At 48.1% G+C, this 20,712-nt stretch overlaps 1 protein-coding gene and 1 long non-coding RNA gene across 3 annotated transcripts in view; one reads left to right on the forward strand and one right to left on the reverse strand.

The window, feature by feature from the left end:
- Positions 1 to 227: 227 nt before the first annotated feature.
- Positions 228 to 20,712, reverse strand: part of GRIN2C (glutamate ionotropic receptor NMDA type subunit 2C) — a 90,638-nt gene continuing 70,153 nt past the window's right edge. For both annotated transcript variants that reach the window (XM_077924170.1, XM_028716799.2), the window contains exons 8-13: positions 17,393 to 17,518; positions 13,673 to 13,902; positions 12,372 to 12,532; positions 10,103 to 10,290; positions 7,694 to 7,926; positions 228 to 2,423 (exon numbers count right to left, since the gene is read on the reverse strand). In XM_077924170.1, the coding sequence (XP_077780296.1) occupies positions 873 to 2,423; positions 7,694 to 7,926; positions 10,103 to 10,290; positions 12,372 to 12,532; positions 13,673 to 13,902; positions 17,393 to 17,518 (2,489 nt within the window). In that variant the 3' untranslated portion in view covers positions 228 to 872. The remainder of the gene's footprint in view (positions 2,424 to 7,693; positions 7,927 to 10,102; positions 10,291 to 12,371; positions 12,533 to 13,672; positions 13,903 to 17,392; positions 17,519 to 20,712) is intronic.
- Positions 1,199 to 7,357, forward strand: LOC144326926 (uncharacterized). The gene is made up of 3 exons (XR_013391829.1): positions 1,199 to 1,330; positions 3,206 to 3,348; positions 5,894 to 7,357. It is a non-coding gene; the product is annotated as an uncharacterized LOC144326926 (long non-coding RNA).

The raw sequence follows: 20,712 nt of genomic DNA on the forward strand, positions 1-20,712 counted from the left end.
TTATCTAGCCAAGGATCCTCTGCCTTGAACTAAAGGTGGCAAATGCAACCCCGCCCCACCTCACACACCCTTCTTCTCCTGGTGGGGCTTGGGGGGGGGGAGGGAGCTATGAAGGTAACATCTAGGGATGTCTCATGTCCTGGTGCATTTGACTCAAGGGAGGTTGAAGAAGGCAACCTTTGTCAATGTGGCCAAAAAGAAAGAATGAGAAAGGAAGGGTGTGTGAATACATTTTAAGAAGTGTGTATTTAATAACCCCCATTTGGCATTTTGGGCTCTTTACGAAGATCCAGAAAGTAATGTAAAACACTAAAAATATCATACTATGCCCCCTGTTCAGTCCTCTATACAGTCTCAATTTATATCAGTGCATTATGGGAAAGCAAGATAGTCCTAATCATTTTGTTTATTTGTTTAATAGGAGGCTGTTGGGCATTTCCCACTGTGTCACAGACAGCCATGCTCTGAACGATAAACTGGCACTGAAATGTAGATGGTTGACACCGCAACTGATGCTTCATAAGCTATCCACAGAGGCAGCATGACTGTGAATCACCACCATGAGAGAGTCGTCTTGTACGCGAGTGAGGGCATCCCAGTGCCCAGCAATGGAAGACTTTGGAATCAGTCAATAAAGTGCCTTCAGCTGCTCCCGCTTTGCGTTTTGGTCCATTAGAGGATGGAGAAAGGTCACTTGCTCTTACGTTGATCCAGGGTGGTAGTAGTGAAGAGACAAAGAACTTTCTGCTGATACCGGCTTAACAGGGAGACGCAGAACGCTGGCTTGGAAGGCCTTGTCTCTTGCCCTCCTGGATGAGCTTCTTCTCTGCAGTCTCCAATCGAGCATCAAGAGCCCCAGCATCTTCCCCCTATCAGACTTCGGACTCTAGGCTAGAGATTCGCCTCCACGATCTTCCTGCGTAAGGGCTGTGCATCCTCTGGGTGCTCAGGAAGTCTCTCTGCTCAGTATTGACCATCTGAAGAAACGTTGGGTCCACCCTGCTGCGGTCCCTGTAGTCTCTGTAGGTGCTACCAAAGTACATGGTCCTCTGGCCATCCTGGTGGACCAGGAAGTCCCTGCTGCAAGGCGACCAGGGAGCTCGGCTGAAGCAGTGCTGGGTGGCACTGGACTGTTCGCACAGCTGCGGAGAGCCTGGGTAAAGGCGCCCCCAGTAGATAGGCAGGTTTGTGTACGAGTTCATGTAGGCATACTGCTTGTGCACCACCGTGGAAGAAGCCTTGTGCACGCCTGAGCTGTTGTGTAGGCAGGCCTCCCGGTACGAGGGGAGCCTCGTGGACTGCGAATGCAGCAGCCGCTGGTCCTTCCAAGGTAAGCCGTTGGCCTCCACACATTTCCTATTGCATGTATAACTCGGCCTAAGGGCACCGGGAGGGTAGGAATGCGTTCCAGGCACTGACATTGTTTTTGGAGCCCGGCCAGCTTTGGGGAAGAGGTCTGGCACATCCCCATAGGCTGAGGACTTCCCATGATGTTTCCACAGGCCTAGAGACTGGGGTCTCTCCTGCTCCCAGCCGGACCTCGAGAGATTAGCTCTGTGGCTCGGCTTCTCTCTCCTTAGCTCTATTGAGTCAGATTCTTTGTACAGAAAGGGTCTGCAAGTCCTGTTAGCTTTGGGGAAGGAATTGTGGACACAGGCATGAGGCGGAAAGTGGCTCTCCAACTCCTTTCGCTTCTCGGAAGTGGAAGCCAGCCGCTCCACCTGGGCTGAGCTGTCGTCACCACCTTCTCCGTACACCAGGTGAACGTTCTGGTGGTGGAATTTCTCCTTGGTGTGCCCTCTGGCCAAGGCCAGCTTATGCTTATGCTCAGGTAGAGGAAGCTCCCTAGCAGTTCCTACTGGGGAGTGGGGAGCAGCACTAAGGTGGTTTCCAAGTGGCACGTGGTTTCTGACATGGGTCTGAGGTGTGGGTCTTACCATGTAGTGGGGGGAGCTGTTCACAGTGGAACCGGGGAGCACCTTGTCCTCAGAATAGCTGCCTCGGAACTTCAGCGGATGAAGAATCTGCGGCTGCTCTAGTGTCCCTCTCCAGTTTTCACTGGCTGGCACCAAAGACTGCTGGAGCGGAGAGAGGGATTGTGGGAGAGACCTCCCAAGCCTCTCAGCTGCTGCTGCATCGGAGGCATGAGCTGGCCTGGTAGGCCCACTGGTGTTCTGCACAACAAGCTGAGGAGTCCTTAGGGAGAAGGTGGTTTGGAGGTTTTCGCTCCTGTTTGACCAGTTCTCAATGGTGCGTGTGGCGTTCTCCAGGGAGTTCCCCACACTGGCTGTCGACACCATGTTCTTGGCGGCCTGTAGCATCTTCAACACGTTGGCTTGAGCAGAGTTAGCAGTGACGTCTGGTTTGTGGACGCGGGCAGGGCTCTCCAGATTCTGGACTCCATTGAAACAGCTGTAAATGCCCTGGAAAGAAAGAGAAGAGGGAAGGCAATGACTAAGTAGGCATGTATTGGAAAGGGGATGAGCTGGAGGGTAGAGAGGGCAGGTTGGCTTAATGTTCAAGCTCATGCAGGACAGACATTACAAATACTGAATGACCACATTTTTCTGAGTGAACTGGGAAAATGTTTGAGCAACAAGATACTTGGGTAAGCTAGCTATATTGACAGTCCTACTTACCCTGTTGCAAACCAAGTGCTTCAGCCATTCAAAGGAAATACAGTGGTACCTCAGGTTAAGAACATAATTTGTTCCGGAGGTCCATTCTTAACTTGAAACTGTTCTTAACCTGAAGCACCACTTTAGCTAATGGGGCCTCCTGCTGCTGCTGTGCCACCGGAGCACGATTTCTGTTCTCATCCTGAAGCAAAGTTCTTAACCCGAGGTAGTTTCAGAACTTGGGTGAAAGATCAGGATTCCATTATAAGCTTGGCTGGATCACCAAACAGGGTTGATAAGAAACGTGTTTCCTCCTTTTCTGCTGACCAAGTCCGGTTGTCCAGGAGGTTGTTCATGTCTGACCCCCCAGGCACTCTAGCATTCACAGATCCAACTCCCTCTCGCTACTTCTGGCATTCCAGTCTCCAATTGCCATGTACTGTTTTCTATGAAATGTCACGGGTTTCCTGTTTCGTTTCTCGGAGGTGAAGTAATTCTGTTAAAATGTATGAGGCTTACACATTTGAGAATCACTGTACTAGATTAATTTTATTTCATATGTTTATCTCCTGCTTTCCACCCCTCAGGTTTAAAGATCCTACACTTTCTGATTCCTCGTTATCTGAACTTCAGCCCAGTACACCTGGAGGAGCGTCTCCACCCCCATCATCCAGCCTGGACACTGAGGTCCAGCTCCGAGGGCCTTCTGGTGTTTCCCTCATTGCGAGAGGTGAGGTTATAGGGAACCGGGCAGAGGGTCTTTTCAGTAGTGGCACCTACCCTGTGGGATACCCCTCCCAGCAGATGTTGTGTTGTGTTTTTATTGTTTTTTGTCGGGAGCCAGTCAGATGGGTGGCATATAAATAATGAATTTGAGTAATAATAATAATTTATTATGTCCCATTACTCTTAAGGGCCCTCAAGGTGATGGCATTCGACAAGATTAAATACCGTATACAGTGGTGCCCCGCAAGACGAACGCCTCGCAAGACGGAAAACCCGCTAGACGAAAGGGTTTTCTGTTTTGGAGGCGCTTCGCAAAACGAATTTCCCTATGGGCTTGCTTCGCAAGACGACAGCCCATAGGGAAATCTCCGGGACAGCGGGGAAGCGCAGCGCGTCTTCCCCACTGTCCTCGGACCTCCTCCGAAGCCGGGCGGCGGGGCGGGGACACCTCCACCCGCCGCCGGGCTTCGGAAGGCTCCTCCGAAGCCGGGCGGCGGGGCGGGAACACCTCCCCCCGCCGCCCGGCTTCGGAAGGATGCTCCGAAGCTGGGCGGCGGGGAGGGAACACCTCCTCCCGCCGCCCAGCTTCGGAAGGATGCTCCGAAGGAACGATGCTCCGAAGCCGGGCGGCGGGGCCGCGAAGCCTGGGCGCGCTGATCTCAGCACGCGCAGGCTTCGGCATGCTGGCAACTCTCCGCAAGCAGCGGGAGCGCTCCCGCTGCTTGCGGAGAGGTCCGCGAAGCCTGTCCAGGACAGCTTTTGAAGGCGGGGGGGGAAGCAAAGACTTTCGCCCCCCACCCGCCTTCAGAAGAGGGACCTCTTCTCAAGGCGGGCGGGGGGCAAAAGTCTTTGTCCCCCCTGCCTGCCTTCCCAGGGGCTTTTAAATCGCCCCGGACAGCGGAGAAGTCCTCCGCTGTCCAGGGGCGATTTTAAAATGCCGCCCGCCAGCATTTTAAGATCGCCCCGGACAGCGGAGAAGTCCTCCGCTGTCCCGGGTTTTTTTAAAATGCTGGTGGTGGGAAGAAAAGCCCTTGTCCCCCCCCCCCCCCAGCCTTCAGAAGAGGTCGGGGGACAGACTGTCCCCGGACCTGGTCTGAAGGCGGTTTCCATAGGAACGCATTAATTGATTTTCAATGCATTCCTATGGGAAACCGTGCATCGCAAGACGAAAAACTCGCAAGACGAAGAGACTTGCGGAACGAATTAATTTCGTCTTGCGAGGCACCACTGTATACTTGGGTATAAGCCAACCCGAGGCACCTAATTTTAGCAGAAAAAACTGGGAAAACTTATTGACTCAAGTATAAGCTGGTTCACCACACCACAAACTTGGTTGTGGTGGCAGCGGCGGAGGAAGGAGCAGCCCAAAAGACTGCTTTCGGGCCGCTCGTCCCTCTGCCGCCGCCTCTGCCGCTCGCAGGAACAGGCATAGGAGCCACGGTTGGGAGAGGCGCAGCACAGGGCAGCACCTCTCCCAACCGTGGCTCCTGTGCCTGCCCTTGCGAGAGACGGGCAGCAGCGGCGGTGGGACCAGCGGTGAGAAAGGGCTCCTTTCTCACTCGAGTATAAGCCGAGGGGGGCTCTTTCAGCATAAAAATGTGCTGAAAAAGTCAGCTTATACTCAAGTATATACAGTAACTAACATTTTTAAGTTAAGAACAGATTGAGGACAGAGGTGACAATAAAAGGCGCTGTAATGAGAAAGAGGCCTATTCTGATACTAGATATCAATCCAGATTATGTAGAAAGAAATCTCTCTCTTGCTTCTGTTCAACATTAAATAGTTTCAAACACCTATTACTTTGATCAGGTGAGGCACTGGCAGGAAACAGTTAAGGCATTTTATGTTGGAGCAGACAGTGCAGCCTCGAAATGTAAATGCAGTAGAACCAGGAACAGGCAAATCAATTTCCTGGTCTTTTCTCCAGTAAATTTCTAATTGGGAAAAGATTGGTTTTTGATTGGTTTAATTTCAAATACATTTCACACAAATTAAGCAGCAGTGATGCAGTCCTCTACAAATTGCTTCATGAACCTGTCACAGAAAGCCTTGCTCTGTCTTACCAGTACTAGGGAAGTGGGTCATGACCGGGCTACAAATACTGATAAGGCGGCTCCTTCAGTGTACATGAGGAGCAGCAGACTTGTTGCTTTATCCACAGGCAGGTTGACTACGGAAGGCTTTCTTGAGCCTGCCCTGTCCACATGTTGCATTTTTGACCTGAAAGAATTGTGGCTGCCTAAGAGCTGACACCCTGCTCAGAAGGAGCAGGGTCAGGCAGCTGTGGGCAGCGTTGTTCATTATCCAAAGATGAGTTCCTAGCAGAAGGTTGTGCCTGGTTGGAGCACTCTTTGTTAACAAGGCCCAGGTGGCCCTAAAGAAAAACAGCGCAGGGCAGAGGTGGCTTCTGTTTTTACACTCTGCCTCCTTTGTTAGCTGTAGCCACCATGGGTATCATTACTGCTAACACTGGTTGATATCATTCCTCCAGAACCATGTATGGAAAAACTAATTTCCATAAAATACATTTTCAAATTTAAAATTTCAGGTTCGCATGAGGAGGACTGGAAGCTGTCCATGGAACCTGTACGTGTGGAGAATGTGTTCAGCTTATCTTTTGGTTGCTATTTTGTTAATGTTGTTAACATTGTTTTATGAATTATAAATGCTGTATTGGTTTGTTAATCATATACAGTGGTGCCTCGCAAGACGAAATTAATTCGTTCCGTGAGTTTTGTCGTCTTGCTTGATTGTTTTCGTCTTACGAAGCACGGTGTTGAGAAAGTTTTGGAAAAGCTTCAAAAATCACCAAAGTCTTTAAAAACCTCAAAAAAGGCTACCACACCGTGTTCTATGAGTTGCTCCTCGAAGTCAAGTCGCAACTGTATTAACGGTGTTAAGAAAAAGGAAACAAACTTGCAAGACGTTTCTGTCTTGCGAAGCAAGCCCATAGGGAAAATCGTCTTGCGAAGCAGCTCAAAAAACAAAAAAACCCTTTCGTCTTGCGAGGTACTACTGTAATGTGACTGGCTTGAATTGTGATGTTTAGCTTATTACCGTATTTTTCGCCCTATAGGATGCACTTTTTCCCCTCCAAAAATGAAGGGGAAATCTGGGTGCGTCCTATGGGGCGAATGCAGGCTTTCGCTGAAGCTGGGAGAGCGAGAGGAGTCGGTGCGCACCGACCCCTCTTGCTCTCCAGGCTTCAGGAACACATCCACAGCCTAGGCAGCCCTGTGGGAGTTCCCGCAGGGCTGTCTAGGCTGCGAATAGCAGCCTGCTTCCCGGAGCGTCGGGCGCCCTGAAAGCAGAGCGCCCAGCGCTTTGGGAACACACCCGCAGCCTAGGCAGCCCTGCGGGAGGTCCCACAGGGCTGTCTAGGCTGCAGATAGCAGCCTGCCGCCCGGCGGGCAGCCCGCCCTGAAGCAGCGCGCCCTGTGCATCGGACAGACATCCGCAGCGTGGGGAGCCCTGCAGGAGTTCCCCGCAGGGCTACCCACGCTGTGGATAGCAGCCTGCCGCTTGGCGGGTGGGGCACCCTGAAGCAGAGTGCCCCGAGCGCCGGACAGACATCTGCAGCGTGGGGAGCCCTGCAGGAGTTCCCCGCAGGGCTCCCCACGCTGCGGATAGCAGCCTGCCGCCCGGCGGGCGGGGCGCCCTGAAGCAGGGAGGACAGCAGGGAGGTGCAGCGCCGCCATCCCGCTATTCCTCGACCTAGTTCGGTTTCCCGGACCTGCTTTTGGGGGGGAAATAAAGGGGAATTTTTTTCCCTTTATTTCCCCCCCAAAAAACTAGGTGCGTCCTATGAGACGAAAAATACGGTAGTTGTTGATTTGTAAATTTTATAGATTGCAAATGTTCTACATATGATTTGTTAATTATTCTATGAGATTTATGTTGTATTTGTGATGATCTGTAATGTTAGTGTTATTTTTTGTTTGTAAGCTGCTTTGGGATTTATTTGAATGAAAAGCAGCAAAGAAATATAATAAATAAAAACTAATTCATTTAAGCCACCTGCATACCCCCCGTTTTGAAAGTGAATAATAGATTGTTTTTAACCATTCCTGGTATGTATGTGGGGACAGACCAGGAATCAGACAAAGTGAAACTGAATTATTGGCTTATTCCACCTCCCAACTACAGGAGAGGAGAGGGGAATGCTTGAGCTATCACTTTGCACTGGTTCCTTCTTTTGTACTTATGCATGCAGGGCAACACTGTGGTTTAAGCCCTCTGTTCAAATATGACCAGCAGCTTGGAAGAATAAACTGTCTATGTGTCACATTAGGAATAATCTCAAAGGGGACATCGAAGGGGTATGTACATATCTACATGGCATCCTTACCCTGCTTATAGCCAGAAGGAAATCCAGCTTGTGAGACTTGGGTACAGAATGTCTCAGCTTCCAATAGACCAGGTGTTCCCAGGCAAAGACGAGCAGGCTCAGCCCCATAGCCACCAGCAGCATGTAGAAGACGCCTGCCATGTTGTCAATGTCCAGCTTGCTGCTCATCACCTCGTTCTTCTCATTTTGGCAGATCCCTGACAACCACACAGTCTCTAGCTTCTGTGTTTCACCTGGGAAACAAATAACAAGAAGGGAAGACAGTCAAATCCTAGCAAAGGGATCTCCTCTGATTGACATCACAGATAGCGGAACCTGAAGAAATTTAGATTATTTTTGGCTTGTAGTATTCATTGTCCACCTCAGTCAAGATACCCATGGCTACTCAAGTAAAATTTCCTGTGTTCCCATGATCTTCCATAGGACTAAGCATTTCTGGAGGTCTATACCATGGAAAAACCTTTCCCCAGACAACAGAGCTTAAATTTAAGATTACCAGCTTCACGGGCTTTATAGTATAATCCTAGAACTGTAGAGTTGGAAGGGACCACGTGGGTCACCCCATTATATAAAGCTCCTGTGTACAAGTGCAGAGTGCATTTCCTTAATCAGGCCAGAAGGTATGGTCTCCACCCAGGCCAGAGTCCTGGGAGCAGCTGTCCACATGTGGGATGTTCACCCCGTGCTCCTCACTGTCGCCCCACCACTGAACACCTCTCTGCTTTAAAACACAAGAAGCAGTGTTCAGAGAAGAGACAAGAAGTCAAGACTGTGTGACAGGAACTCATTAAAGGGACTCTCTGATGTGTGCTTTAACCTTATTTGCTTTTGTTCATATAACAGCATATTTGTCATTGATCATACGTATAAGTGTACAGACCTTCCCCTTTCCTCTCCTTTTCTCATAGCCTGTCTCCTTTTCTGGCTCTCTGATCCCCCATTATGTTCGACATTTCCTTAAAACACTTCCATCTGAACTCCCCCAACCCTGCACACATTTTTTTAAAAAAACAAAACATTTTTTGCACACAGATCACTTGTTAAGGTCTCCAGAGTGACAAGAGAGCTTTATTTCCTACTGAAGGGAAGAGAGAATCATTTCAGGGCGAGATAACTTCCCAGACACCTGACAAGGAGACGTTGTGCTTGATTTAATGTGGACTACCAAACGGTGTGGCAGGGAGGAACAGCGCTCTGAAACCTTCTCAGAATTCTCCCTAATGGCCAGAAAGGAACTTTGGTCACAGGCTGGCGGCTCAGTGGAGAGAGCCAGAATCCGAGCATACAGTTGTCCTAGCACCCTGGGGCGAAGCAGTCAGCAAGACAGAATCGACGGGAGGCACTGCCACATGGTGGTCAGGAAATTGGGTCAAGGAGACAACCGAGGCCTAAATACATGCAGCAACTGTAACACAAACGGGAGCCCTGGCCAGCAGCAACACAAGGAAAAAATATATATTGGAGGAGGCATAATAGGAGCAAAATGCATGGGGTGGGGGCAAAGTTTGTCCCACATGGGATAAATGATCCCACCCACAAACATCATACAGTGGTACCTCAGGTTAAGAACTTAATTCATTCCAGAGGTCCGTTCTTAACCTGAAGCACCACTTTAGCTAATGGGGCCTCCTGCTGCTGCCACGCCGCCGGAGCACAATTTCTGTTCTCATCCTGAAGCAAAGATCTTAACCCGAGGTACTATTTCTGGGTTAGCAGAGTCTGTAACCTGAAGGGTATGTAACCCGAGGTACCACTGTATAATTGTACTAATTTTGATGGTGTAGGGCTGAACTCCTAACCCCATTTAATTGGGAGCAAGCCCTACTGAAGTCAGTAGACATGTTTAGGAATGCAGCCTTAGCTTTCAAGTAAACATGTTTAAAATTGCAGCTTCAATTTAAATTCCAGTTTATCCTCCAGTTATTATTTGCATGTGAAAATGCCTTTTAAAGCAACCGCTATAATGGAGGGAGGGAGGGTGAGGGACTTGTGAGGAGGTGGCCATCCTTGTGCCTCTTTTGCCCCTCAGGGTCTGAGGTTTTGACAGGCTGTTGGAAGTTTTTTTTGGGGGGGAGGCGGGTTTAACACCTTCATATTTAAAAATAAATACAATTTTAAATAAACACAGAACTGTTGTGATTGTGCCAGGGAACATGGAGGGGTGGGTGAGAAAGTGGAAAGAGGAGAGAGGGAATAAAGATTAAGTAGGGTTCAGCTTTGTGTTTGTGAGGCAGTTGTGGCCAGGTGTCCGTCCCGTCCCGTCCCCCTCCCCCCCCCACAACCTGTTAAGACAGAGGTTTTCTTGTTCTGTGACCCCTTGGAGAAAAATACATAGGAGACTACTGGTAACTACCCCTGAGGATGAGGAAGCAAAGTGTGTTTGCGGGGAGGAGACGGAGAACTACTTACCATCTCCCAGGAATTGTAGGAGGGCTAAATCAATTGGCCTCTTCCACTTGGAGTCCTTCTGGAGGGCAATGCCATAGCCGGTGGTGGCAAAGACTTTCCCGCTGCCAATGGTCACCAGTTTGCAACCCTCATCCTTGCCCGCCATGTAGTTGAGCACTGCGGCATCATATATAAATGCATCCAGCTTTCTGGAATCAAACAGAGAGAGAGAGATGGAGAGAGAGGGGGGGAAATTAAGGGACAGCAACTACAAAAGCCACATGGGGGGGGGGGGGTTGGTAAGCTAGAAGGTCACACAGTGCCAAGTGCCAGGCTATAAAATGATGCAAGAAAGCAAGCAAGCTGTTCTCATCTGTGGGCTTGACCATATTTGTAGGACAGCCCCAGAAGCTTCAATCCAATAGGAAAAGTGCTACGCTGAGAGTAACCTAGTCTTGCAGTGCAATCAAGGGGCAGGAGAAGACAGCATATGTCATCGTCTTGCTTGCAATTTTTCGGAAACAACTCGTGCCTCTCTTAACACTGAAGATGGGGACTGCACACTGTTCAAACAATTCATGTAAAAAAACCAGTTCACAAAATGGTGATATCTAGCATATTCTCCAGGGCAGCCACAACTGTAATAGTTTGGAAGATAAATCACATTTTCCCCAGCTGCAAAATCTCACAGTTTGAGTGATTGGGGGGGGGGGCAATCACTTTCTCCATATCAAAAGTATGGCCTTGGGGGAAAGCAAGCATTACCCCACTGTCATAAACAACAGGGCAGTCACTGTCCATAAAAACAATTTCACAGAAATACGCTTAGAAACTAACTATCAGGCTGTGGCTGCAGTCGTGTGCTCCCTTTCCTGAGAGCAAATTCCATTGAACTCTGGAAAGCAGCAAGGACTGCTTGGCTTGGGCCTGCACACGCACAGCTGCAGCTTTGCAGCTCCTGCAGCCCCACCTTGAAATGCTTAGGCAGAATGTGACATACATGCATGCTGCAGCCTAGGGCAGGTGAGGCAGGCAAGAACTGGCTTGAGAGTTTTCACTCCCTTGGTTTTAGAATACCACATCACACTCAAGCTTCATTGTGCTGTGCAAGTTGCCTTTTAAAAAGGACAACAAGAGGTCAACAGATCAAAGGATAGCAACAGAGGGATGAAAGAAAAAAACGGAGCAAATGAAATTAGAGGGTGAATTAGAGGCTGGTAGCAGAGAGAAGACTCTCCTACTAATGAGTAGTACATTCGAAATCTGAACTTCCAGAAACTGGAAACTTGGAGACTTCTGTTGCTAAAATTAGGAAGCACTAAATATTTCGAGGCTTGTTAGCTACAGGAGTGAAACCAGCATTCACGGTGGAACGCACCCATCAGGCACCAAAGGAAACCTCTGTAAAGATGCTTGAGAACCATTGTTTTGATTGATCTAGCAGCTTGCAGGGGTTTCAAAATTGTTAAATTTTGCATCACATGTAAAGACAGGAACCTTACATGTGATACACACATATTCCCAAACATCCAGATTGTTAGAAAAGTCTGAAAACAAGATATTTGGGCATCTCACGGCCAGCACTCGGTCTGTGACATTTACCTCACAACAGCAGCAAGCAAACTTCCACCCAGAATAAACATAATCGTGTTTGGACAGAATATAGATACCCAGTTCACATGTTTGTGGAGTCTGACTGAGAGAAGGGATTCACAGTGAGAACCAGGAACTTAAGTCAACACTCTCACAGAGAGTAAGCCAGCTATGTGACAGAATACTGAAACGTAGTCATCATTAGCAGAGAGCTTCTTTATGGTTTAATCTCACACAGCATCAAGCGTGCAGAGAAACTTCAGTCAATAAATAAATAACTTCAGTCAATAAATCCTGTTCATAGGATGGTGACTTGATCAGGTTGCTATGGGCTGCCCATTTTTGACATGGTGGCCAGTCCTGCAAAGGCCCCAAGGAAGTGGTCAGAAATGCAGCATGCCATAGTGTCAATCTGTGTGAGAGGCATACAGGAACATTCACAAAACTGATCAGAAGGTTTGCCTGAGTCTGTCATCACTGAAGCAGAAGCTCACAAGCAAACAGAAAACAAGAATCAGAAGCTGAAATGGGCCAGTTCCAACAACCAACTTCAACGTCATTATTGAAGTATATGCCAGTATATTTACTTATCCTGTTATATTTGCTAGGGCTGGCCATGAATGAACTCAATGTGGCACAGATACCTTGAGGCCTTCTTGCACGCTGCTCTTTCTTAGGGGGAAATGCTGCCACCTACCCCATTTTGAGGCTGACCAGGGCATCCTCCACTGAGCGCTGGTTGTACTTCACCATGTGCGAGTGCATGTCATGGTAGTTGCTCCGAATGTTCCTCTCGGTGCTGCCATTGGGAACTGTTCCAAACCGGAATGGGGGGTACTGCTCCTGAGGCCTTTGAAACTGGGAAGGACACCACAAAGACAAGTCTGTTGCCAGATCCAGAATGGAAACAGCATCCCTCTATTCAGACTTGAGGATGCACATTTCAGAAAGGACTCTGGGCTCCTCCAACCTAACTATTGAGCGTTCAGTTCTGAGTTGCTTGCACAAAGCTAAGTTGGAGGTTAGACTTGGCCCTTACTGGGCACTTGTTCGAATTTGTTAGTGGGAAGGTTATACAACCTTCATCATGGATTCATCCTGGTTTGTTTGTGCAGTGGTTATATGCCTTCCCATTAAATCAACTGTTCATCCCACAATTTTCAATGCATTTCCTTGCCACTTTCCAAACCAAACAAAAAACTAATCCTTGTTTTAAAAAAACAAACCACAGATTTGTTTGCACCAGGGTGACAGAACCCTTTAATCCACTTGAATGGCTGCAAACCTAAATTTTAGGTAAGTGCTTAAATCTCTCCTACAAAATAGTTTTTATTTAATGTATTGCATTGTAACCCATCTTTGCTCAAAAACGCTCAAGATAGCATACATAGTTGTTCTCCTCCTCCCCTATATTACCCTCACGAACAATCCTGTGAGGCAGGTTAGGCCGAGAAGGAGTGACTTGACCAAGGTCTCTGAGTGACCTTCATGGCAGAGTGGGGATTTGAACCCTGGTCTCTAAAGTCCTGGTCCAACACTCTAACCACTGTATAAAACTGACAGTCTGGAGGCAAGCTGAGTGTGTACTTCAGTACCACTGTTGTAGCATAATTTTCTACATAATTGTCTACATTTACTTATTTCAGTTTATAGTCCATGTTGCAACAGTGTCTTGGGAGCCAGCAATACAGAGGTCAGAAACTTTGAGAGTAAAAAAGCAGAGCCATTGAGTTATCTTCAGCCTTACAGATGCAAAGGTGGGCACAGAAAGGGACACTTTTGTGTGGGCTTAATTTTCCTTGGTAACCAAAAGCTATCAGGTTTCCTCTAGCTGCTTACCAAAGCCAGCAAATGTAACCAACTTGAGTTTATGTCCTGCCATTCAGTCAGCACTAGCACATCTTCCTTGTGGGATATTCCAAGCTACAAAACGTTGCACCCATGGCCTAAGCACTCGACATTCGTTCCCTTTGCCACCATTGCTCAAGCATTCCTCACCTTCTTATCACTGAGCCCAGAGACAGTATCAATGTATTGCTCTTGGATCATGAAAGCTGCCAGATTAGCAGTGTAGCTGGCCAGGAAGATGACGGCGAAGAAAGCCCAGATGAGCACCATGATTTTACTTGTAGTCCCTTTGGGGTTTTCAATAGGAACGGAGTTGTTGAAAACCAGAGCCCAGAGCAGCCAGACGGACTTGCCAATAGTGAAGGAAGGCCCCCCAGATTCTAGAAAAGATGGAAGGGAAAGCGATTTGTAGGCAGCAGGTTTTTCCTGCTAGAAATAAGCCGTTTTCGTTCATTGTAAGCTTTTGGAAGTAAAACACGTGCATTTTATTTACTTTGGAGATCTCTGCTGAAATATCTCTGGCCGCCATTTCTGCTAAGGCTCATCACGTGAGCAGGATTTGCTTTGGGAAGGGATTGCTTCTTCCACTTGCTAAGCAAAGACATGCACTTGTATTTAAAGATGTAGGCACAGCAGAGTTTGACAAGCAGAAGGTCAAGAAGGAGAGAACCAGGGCAATCCAGAACCCAGCAGTGTACTTAAGAGACCTCATAATCTGTTTGACCTTTGTGGGATTGCAACAATTGCTGCAACCTTTTTGTTGCTCAACTCAGACACAGTATTGAGAATGCTGGCAGATTAGCAGCAGAGCTTGCCTGGGAGACGGCATTGAAGAAGACCCAAATAAGCACCACAATCTTACTTGGAGTGCCTTTCCAGTATAATCTATTGAGAATTCTGAGAATCTTCATCATTTATTGTTTATAAGTTTCTAGACCCTATGACTACAGGGGAAAGCTTCAAAACCCAAACAATTAATGTGGGGCTTCACTTCAGCAGATCTCAGACTTTCTAGGACCACCCTGCGGAGAGCCAGAGGGCCCTGCTCCTGCCTCTCTCCACCTGGCCCAGGGCAGGACTTGATAGGTTTTATAAGGGCTGCTGCTGCTGCTGCTGCTGCTGCTCAGCAGAAAGGGCTGCTTCTTTTATATCCTTTTAAATTGTTTTTTTAACTGTTGTAAAGGGCATTTTTTGCGATGTGCCTGGGAGGAGAGGAGCGGGGGAGAGCAGGGGGAGGCCCAATGGCAGCAGTTCTGGGCAGGGGGAGGTATGGCGTGGGAGGAGGGGCAAGCTGCGTGAGGGGCACACAGCACAGGCAGTTAGTGACTGTGCTGTGTACCCGTCCCCCCTCCAACCTGGGGAATTGTGATTGTCATATCAGCCAGCCCTCGGGTCTGCGACTGCTGCTGTTGAGTGCCAGAATAAAATCTCCCTCATCCATGATCTGATTATGGATGAGGAGGCAGATCTGGCATGTATCACTGAAAAACCTGGGTGGGTGAACAGGGTGGAGTTGGTCTCACCCAGCTGTGCCCACCTGGGTGCAGCATCAGGCCAGACTCAAGGGTCGGGGAGAGAGAGTTGCTGTGGTCCATAGAGATTCTCTATCTCCAGGCTCTCTGTCCAGTTGGGGGTGGGATCTAGAGTGTGTGTTCCTGGCATCGGGCAATCAGGACAGATTAGGGATTCTGCTGGTTTACTGCCTGCCTCGCTGCCCAGCAGTCTCCGTGCCTGAGCTGACAGAGCTGGTCTCAGGGGCAGTGCTGACGAGTCCCAGACTGCTGGTTCTGGGAGACTTCAACATCCATGCCAAGGCAGCTGGTTCTGGGGTATCTCAGGACTTCATGGCCGCCATTGACAACCATGGAGCTGTCCCAACATGTCACCAGCCCAACGCACATGGCAGGCCACACTCTGGTCCTTGTTTTCTCGATCCGGCAGGAAGAAGGTGATTTGAAGGTGGGGGGCATTGACATCAGTCCCTTGTCATGGTAATAATGAGGCCAAAGGAGGGACGGTGGCACAGTTAGGAACGTTTGCGAGTTCTTCATATTTCCATTTCCCTCCTGTTTGCAGTTATGAGATTCTGCTGCCATTTCTAAATTAAGAATGCAACAATACTGAACAAACAAGCCAAAGAACAAAATAAAACCCACCCTAAAATCAGAAACCCAGAATGTTTAGAATGGTTCAAAGGCAGCTTCCAGTGAGAGGACGAAGGAAGCAGCAGGGTACCAGCCACTCTCACCAGCCAGAGGTTTGGTGTTTTTTTTACAGAGTTGGATGATGAAAGCTAAAAATAGGTTGTATATTTTTATTCCAGGCTATTCTCTCCTTGTAGCTACCAGTCTCCTCCTGACTTCCAGCATCTTTTACCTTTGTTTGATCCACCTTCAGCAGCAAATTCTCAGAGGTCAAGTGGGACGGTGGCATTCGGGGAGCTCTCCCGGGGAAAAGGCTAGCCAAAGGTGGCTGGAGGGTGTGTGGGGGTGTGTGGGACCTATCTCTCAGCACCCGAGGAGCCTTTTCATTCCCCACATGTCAGGATGTGTAAGTTTTAATGAGCATTTATCAAGGGCAGGGATGGTAGGATTGGCCTGGGGCTGACAGCTTCTCCAAGCAGCTGTGAGAAATCTTCTGCCCTGCTCACTTAAGACGCGGAAGCTGTTAACAGGAGGAGCCGCTCACGGAGTTTACAGGCGAGCCTACAAATCAGGCTGGCTGATCCGGCCAGCTGTTGACAGTTCAGACACAAAAGATGCTGACATGACTCAGAGCTGGATCGGATCAGCCTGCAATGGATGCATTTGTTTCTTTGCACAGAAGCCCGGGACAGACTGACCTAAGGCTGCTGCCCTTGCAGGAGGAACACTTCAGGACCAGCTCCTGGGTGATCAGGAGGGCTTCCTTGGTACCTCTAGACTGATTCAGAAGAGATCCAAAGGCACTATATCCTACAGGAAGGCAGGGCACTGTCTCTAAACAGCCTTCGCAAGTGCCGACTACCAGATGCAATCTGGTGCCTTCCATAGCTGCAAAGAAGCCAGAATTTCTGCAGCTTTGTCATGCAGAGGTGAGAAAACCTGCATTGACATGTTCCCTTCTGTGCATCTATTTTAAAGGCACAGGAGCCCTGTTTGCTTTTACACCTGGTCCATCTATACACATGTAAATAAACAGGACAGAGAGTCCTGTCGGTGTTTGTATAGTTTGCTTGAAAGGCTCCTGGGTCTCTCTCCCCACAGCAGGGGACTCAAAGTGGGCATTTTGGGTGCTTTTCAGTTTGCTCTCCTAAAATCTAAAGGGTTGTTTTTCCAGATTTTGTCATGAACTGCAGAAAATGTCTGGCAGGTCTTAAATATTTAACAACGTCGAACGGCACATATTTCAGCGGAGATCTTTACCAGTCTCATTTGCCACATTTCCGTTCTCTTGTTTGGGGTTTACATGGAAATGTTATCGGTGCTGGTGGTGTGAAAATGATGGTGACCATAAAGAAACAAATATCGTTGGGTCGCCACAGAGTGCTGTACCGCACCCTGGTTTTCCTGGGTAAAGGAGAAGTATGGAAATGCCATAACTAAAGTAAGTAAATAAATGGAGGAATCCTTACACCAGAAACTGGAATGCCATGGGACTCTTGTGGTGGGGAGGCAGAGAAATCCCACCTGCTGGAGATTGCCATGGGCTCTCTTTCCAAAGGTCAAGGCTTTCGATGAGACGCTGAGACTTGTTTATCTTTTGCAACTGTTTAAATGTGGAGTGTATAATAGCAGGGTGGCTCATGCTTATTACATCCTGCTTTTTGTCATTGCCCCCACCAAAAAAATAAGGCTCACTTGCTGTGCGCAATTTTGGAAACTTACTTACTTTTGCCACTGGTTAAATTCTGGTTGTAGCCAACAGGGCTGAAATACTCAAACATGAAGACTGTGATGGCAACGACAGTGAGACACATCACAAACATCATCACCCACACGGCTGGACTGTAGGGTTCTAGGAGACAAGAGGAAGCCAGTCAACCCAGGGCAAGTGACAGGTTAAGAGTCACCCATCGATGCTACAAACACCCCCTCCCTGCCCACTGATAGAGAGAAAAGATGGTCCGATAGACAGCGGGAGACTTGCATTCAATGCCTGCTGAAGTCAACAACATGTGCTGTGAAATGCACCTCTATTGTGCTCATTCTTTGCGTGTGACAATAGGAGTTGCGAGTGTGATTTGCAATGAATTGTTGCAGCAGGGAGTGCTTCCATTCACTGCACCAGACAACCAGCCACACCCTCCCCAATATTGCCACCCTCTTCTCCATGGTTTGATTCTGCTATGGCTACATTAACACCCCAAACGTCAGAAGCACAGAGAACCAGTGAGACCTGCAACAAAACATTACAGAGTGGAGGACTCATTTTCATCCTCTCCTCCTCTCCCCAAACCAAACAGTCTGTCATCATTCAGTGGCCTCTGAGTATGCTTGGTCCCCCTTGGGCTGTTTTGTGGGGCTCCCCACTCTTCTCTCTTTTTTCTCTAAATACTTCTGTGAAGTGGGATTCCCCTGAGCTTCCTGACTCCCTCTCAGTGTCAGTCTGAGCACTGAAAGTGGAAAGAACGGTGATTGTGTGTGTAGCGATGCTGATAACAGGTATGGGTACATATTGGCTGCTGTGGTGGCACTGTTGAAGTGCACCCCAGCACCAGTATCAAACACCATGCAGGACTTACAAGAGCCCATATTATGAGTAGGCCAGCAGTAAATAACACTGCTCAAGCTGGAGTTGAGTCTTCATTAGTCAGAAACACAGTCTGCACAGACTTGGTGCAGTGTCAGGCCTAATGAGCACAGCAGCTTAGCCCCATGGATCATGTGCTGAGACCGAAAGTCCCTGTCTACCCACAGTCATCAAAGTTCCCTCCTCTCCAGGGCTTTTTCCAAGCAATCAGAGACTGCGCCGGTGTGAAGCCAACCTCTCCTCCACCCTTTTCACGCCCCTTCCGGTTCTTGTAGACAAGGAGGGAGGGGAGCTTTTCACAGCAGGAGAACAAGACACCTGCGACTCTTCACCAGCTTGACTCATCTCTCTGCCTCTTGTCCTCCCTCATACCACTCGCCTGCTTCAGCTTCAGCTTCTGCCTCTGATTCTGGACTTCCCTCTGACACTGATTCTCCCAGCTCACTTAGCCTTGTTGCCTCTTTAGCTTCCAAAACCTCCTTCTCCCAGTCTTCTCCTTTTGACCACTCATCATCATCCCACCACCAATTCCCTGGCGCTGATCCTTCTTCCCTTGAGGGTTCCCCAGTTGGTTCCTCCCACCATTTCTCTGCGCCCAATTACAGCCCAAGAGACACAGGAACCATTTTAAGACAATATGCTGCTGCTGTTGCCCTGGGTACTCAATGGGGGCGGGGGGAAACTCTGTCCCCAATCTATGCGAGTTCATTAAATATCTGAATGAAGACAGGGAGACAGGCAGAGTCTGCTACTGGAGGCCCCTTCATTTAGCAGGGAGAGAAGCATCAGGTATGGAAAGAGTTAGAGTAGTACAACCACCCCTGGCGATAGGTGCTTAAAGAGTCAACTTCACTAAAATTTATGTACGTAACCTGTCCATAGCACCACATCACACAAACACTTGCGTCATCCACAGCGATGGTTTTGACAACAAAGCAAAGGAAATTAAGGTGACACCCAAGACCTTGGAAGATGTCCTTATCAAGCTGGAAAAGGCTGTTCATTCCCCATCTCTACAGGACATTTATTTTCTCTCTCCCCAGTGCTGTCAATAGACAGACATGAGTAAGAAATTTGGTTGTTGTGTGTGCCTATTATATTCACTATCATAGAATCATAGTGTTGGAAGGGATCCCGAGGGTCATCTAGTCCAACCCCCTGCAATACTGGAATCTCAGCTAAAGCACCCATTTGCTGCATTCATTGGTTGCAGCAGATATGTCCATCAGGTATGTCCTAGGGAGTCCTCTCCCCATGTGAACGGACCCAGACCCTGCAAACATCATCCAAGGCCCTTCTTTGTGCGCCGTCTCCAAGAGAGAACAGGCCTTTTCTACAGTGGCTTCCCTTGTTGTTAAATGTTCTCCCCCAAGGAGGCTTACCTGGCGCCTTCATTGTGTATATTTAGGCACCAGGTGAAAATGTTTCTCTTCAACCAGGTATTCGGCTGATTAACATTCGATTTTTTTTTAAATGTGTTTGTGGAAGGTGAGTTTGGGGTTTGTTTCTGTCTTTGTTTTATTGTGTATTTTGTATTCTCATTCTTTATTTTTCTGTTGTGAACAACCCTGGGATCTTTGATTGAGGGTGGAATACAAATTTAATACAAAATAGTAAATAATAATAATAATAATAGTTCCAAATTAGGCCAGATCTTTCTTTATTTCCCCCTCTGAAACTTAATGGAACCAGAGTCTTTACTTGAAAATCTCTATTGAACCGAAAGCTTCAATGTTTCTCTGCAAGGTAACCTCTTGGTGAGAAAATCTCTCTCCTTTTCTGTGAAGGGTGGGGAGTGGGGGGGGGGGTAGGAAGACGGGCCCACCGTGCAGGACTGTCAGTAAATATTACTATTCCCAAAGCTAAGGCTGAAGCATTTTCAGGAGCATTTAGGAACCCTAAGCCACATTTTAAAGCTGTAAGAATGAACAGGCTCTCAAGTCAACGGGATATTTTTCAACACAACACACCCCAAAGCTACTTGTCTGCCTTTATCAGAACAGAAAAATTAATATGGTTTTCCCTTCACCTGTCAAATGCGGTTTTGCACACCAAGGTGTATGAACAGAATGTGCTTTGCAGGGCTGAGGCAGAGAATGAGAAATACCAACCCCGTGACCAGTTGCTTCAGAGTATGAAATATTTTCCCGTCCGGGGCTGGTATTTTGTGAGCAAAGAAAGAAAGAAAAGAAAAGAAAACCCACCACAATGACTTTAAAGGTAATTTTGGGGCAGCAATATTTATCAAATTCCTTATGAAGATAGTGGGAGGGAAATTATAAGCACAAATTGTAATACAATGATGAAGTATACAGGAAATCTCCAAGCTTCCGGCGCATCTTACAGATGTGCTTAATCACACAGAAAGAGGAAAAACATATTACAAAGGCATCTCATTCTGTTAGTAATTACTCTGATGTAACGCTTTTGTTTATGTAATTTGGATACCCACGGACATA

Source organism: Podarcis muralis, chromosome 2 (genome assembly GCF_964188315.1).
Source record: "Podarcis muralis chromosome 2, rPodMur119.hap1.1, whole genome shotgun sequence".
In the NCBI taxonomy this organism is placed as follows: Eukaryota; Metazoa; Chordata; class Lepidosauria; order Squamata; family Lacertidae; genus Podarcis; species Podarcis muralis.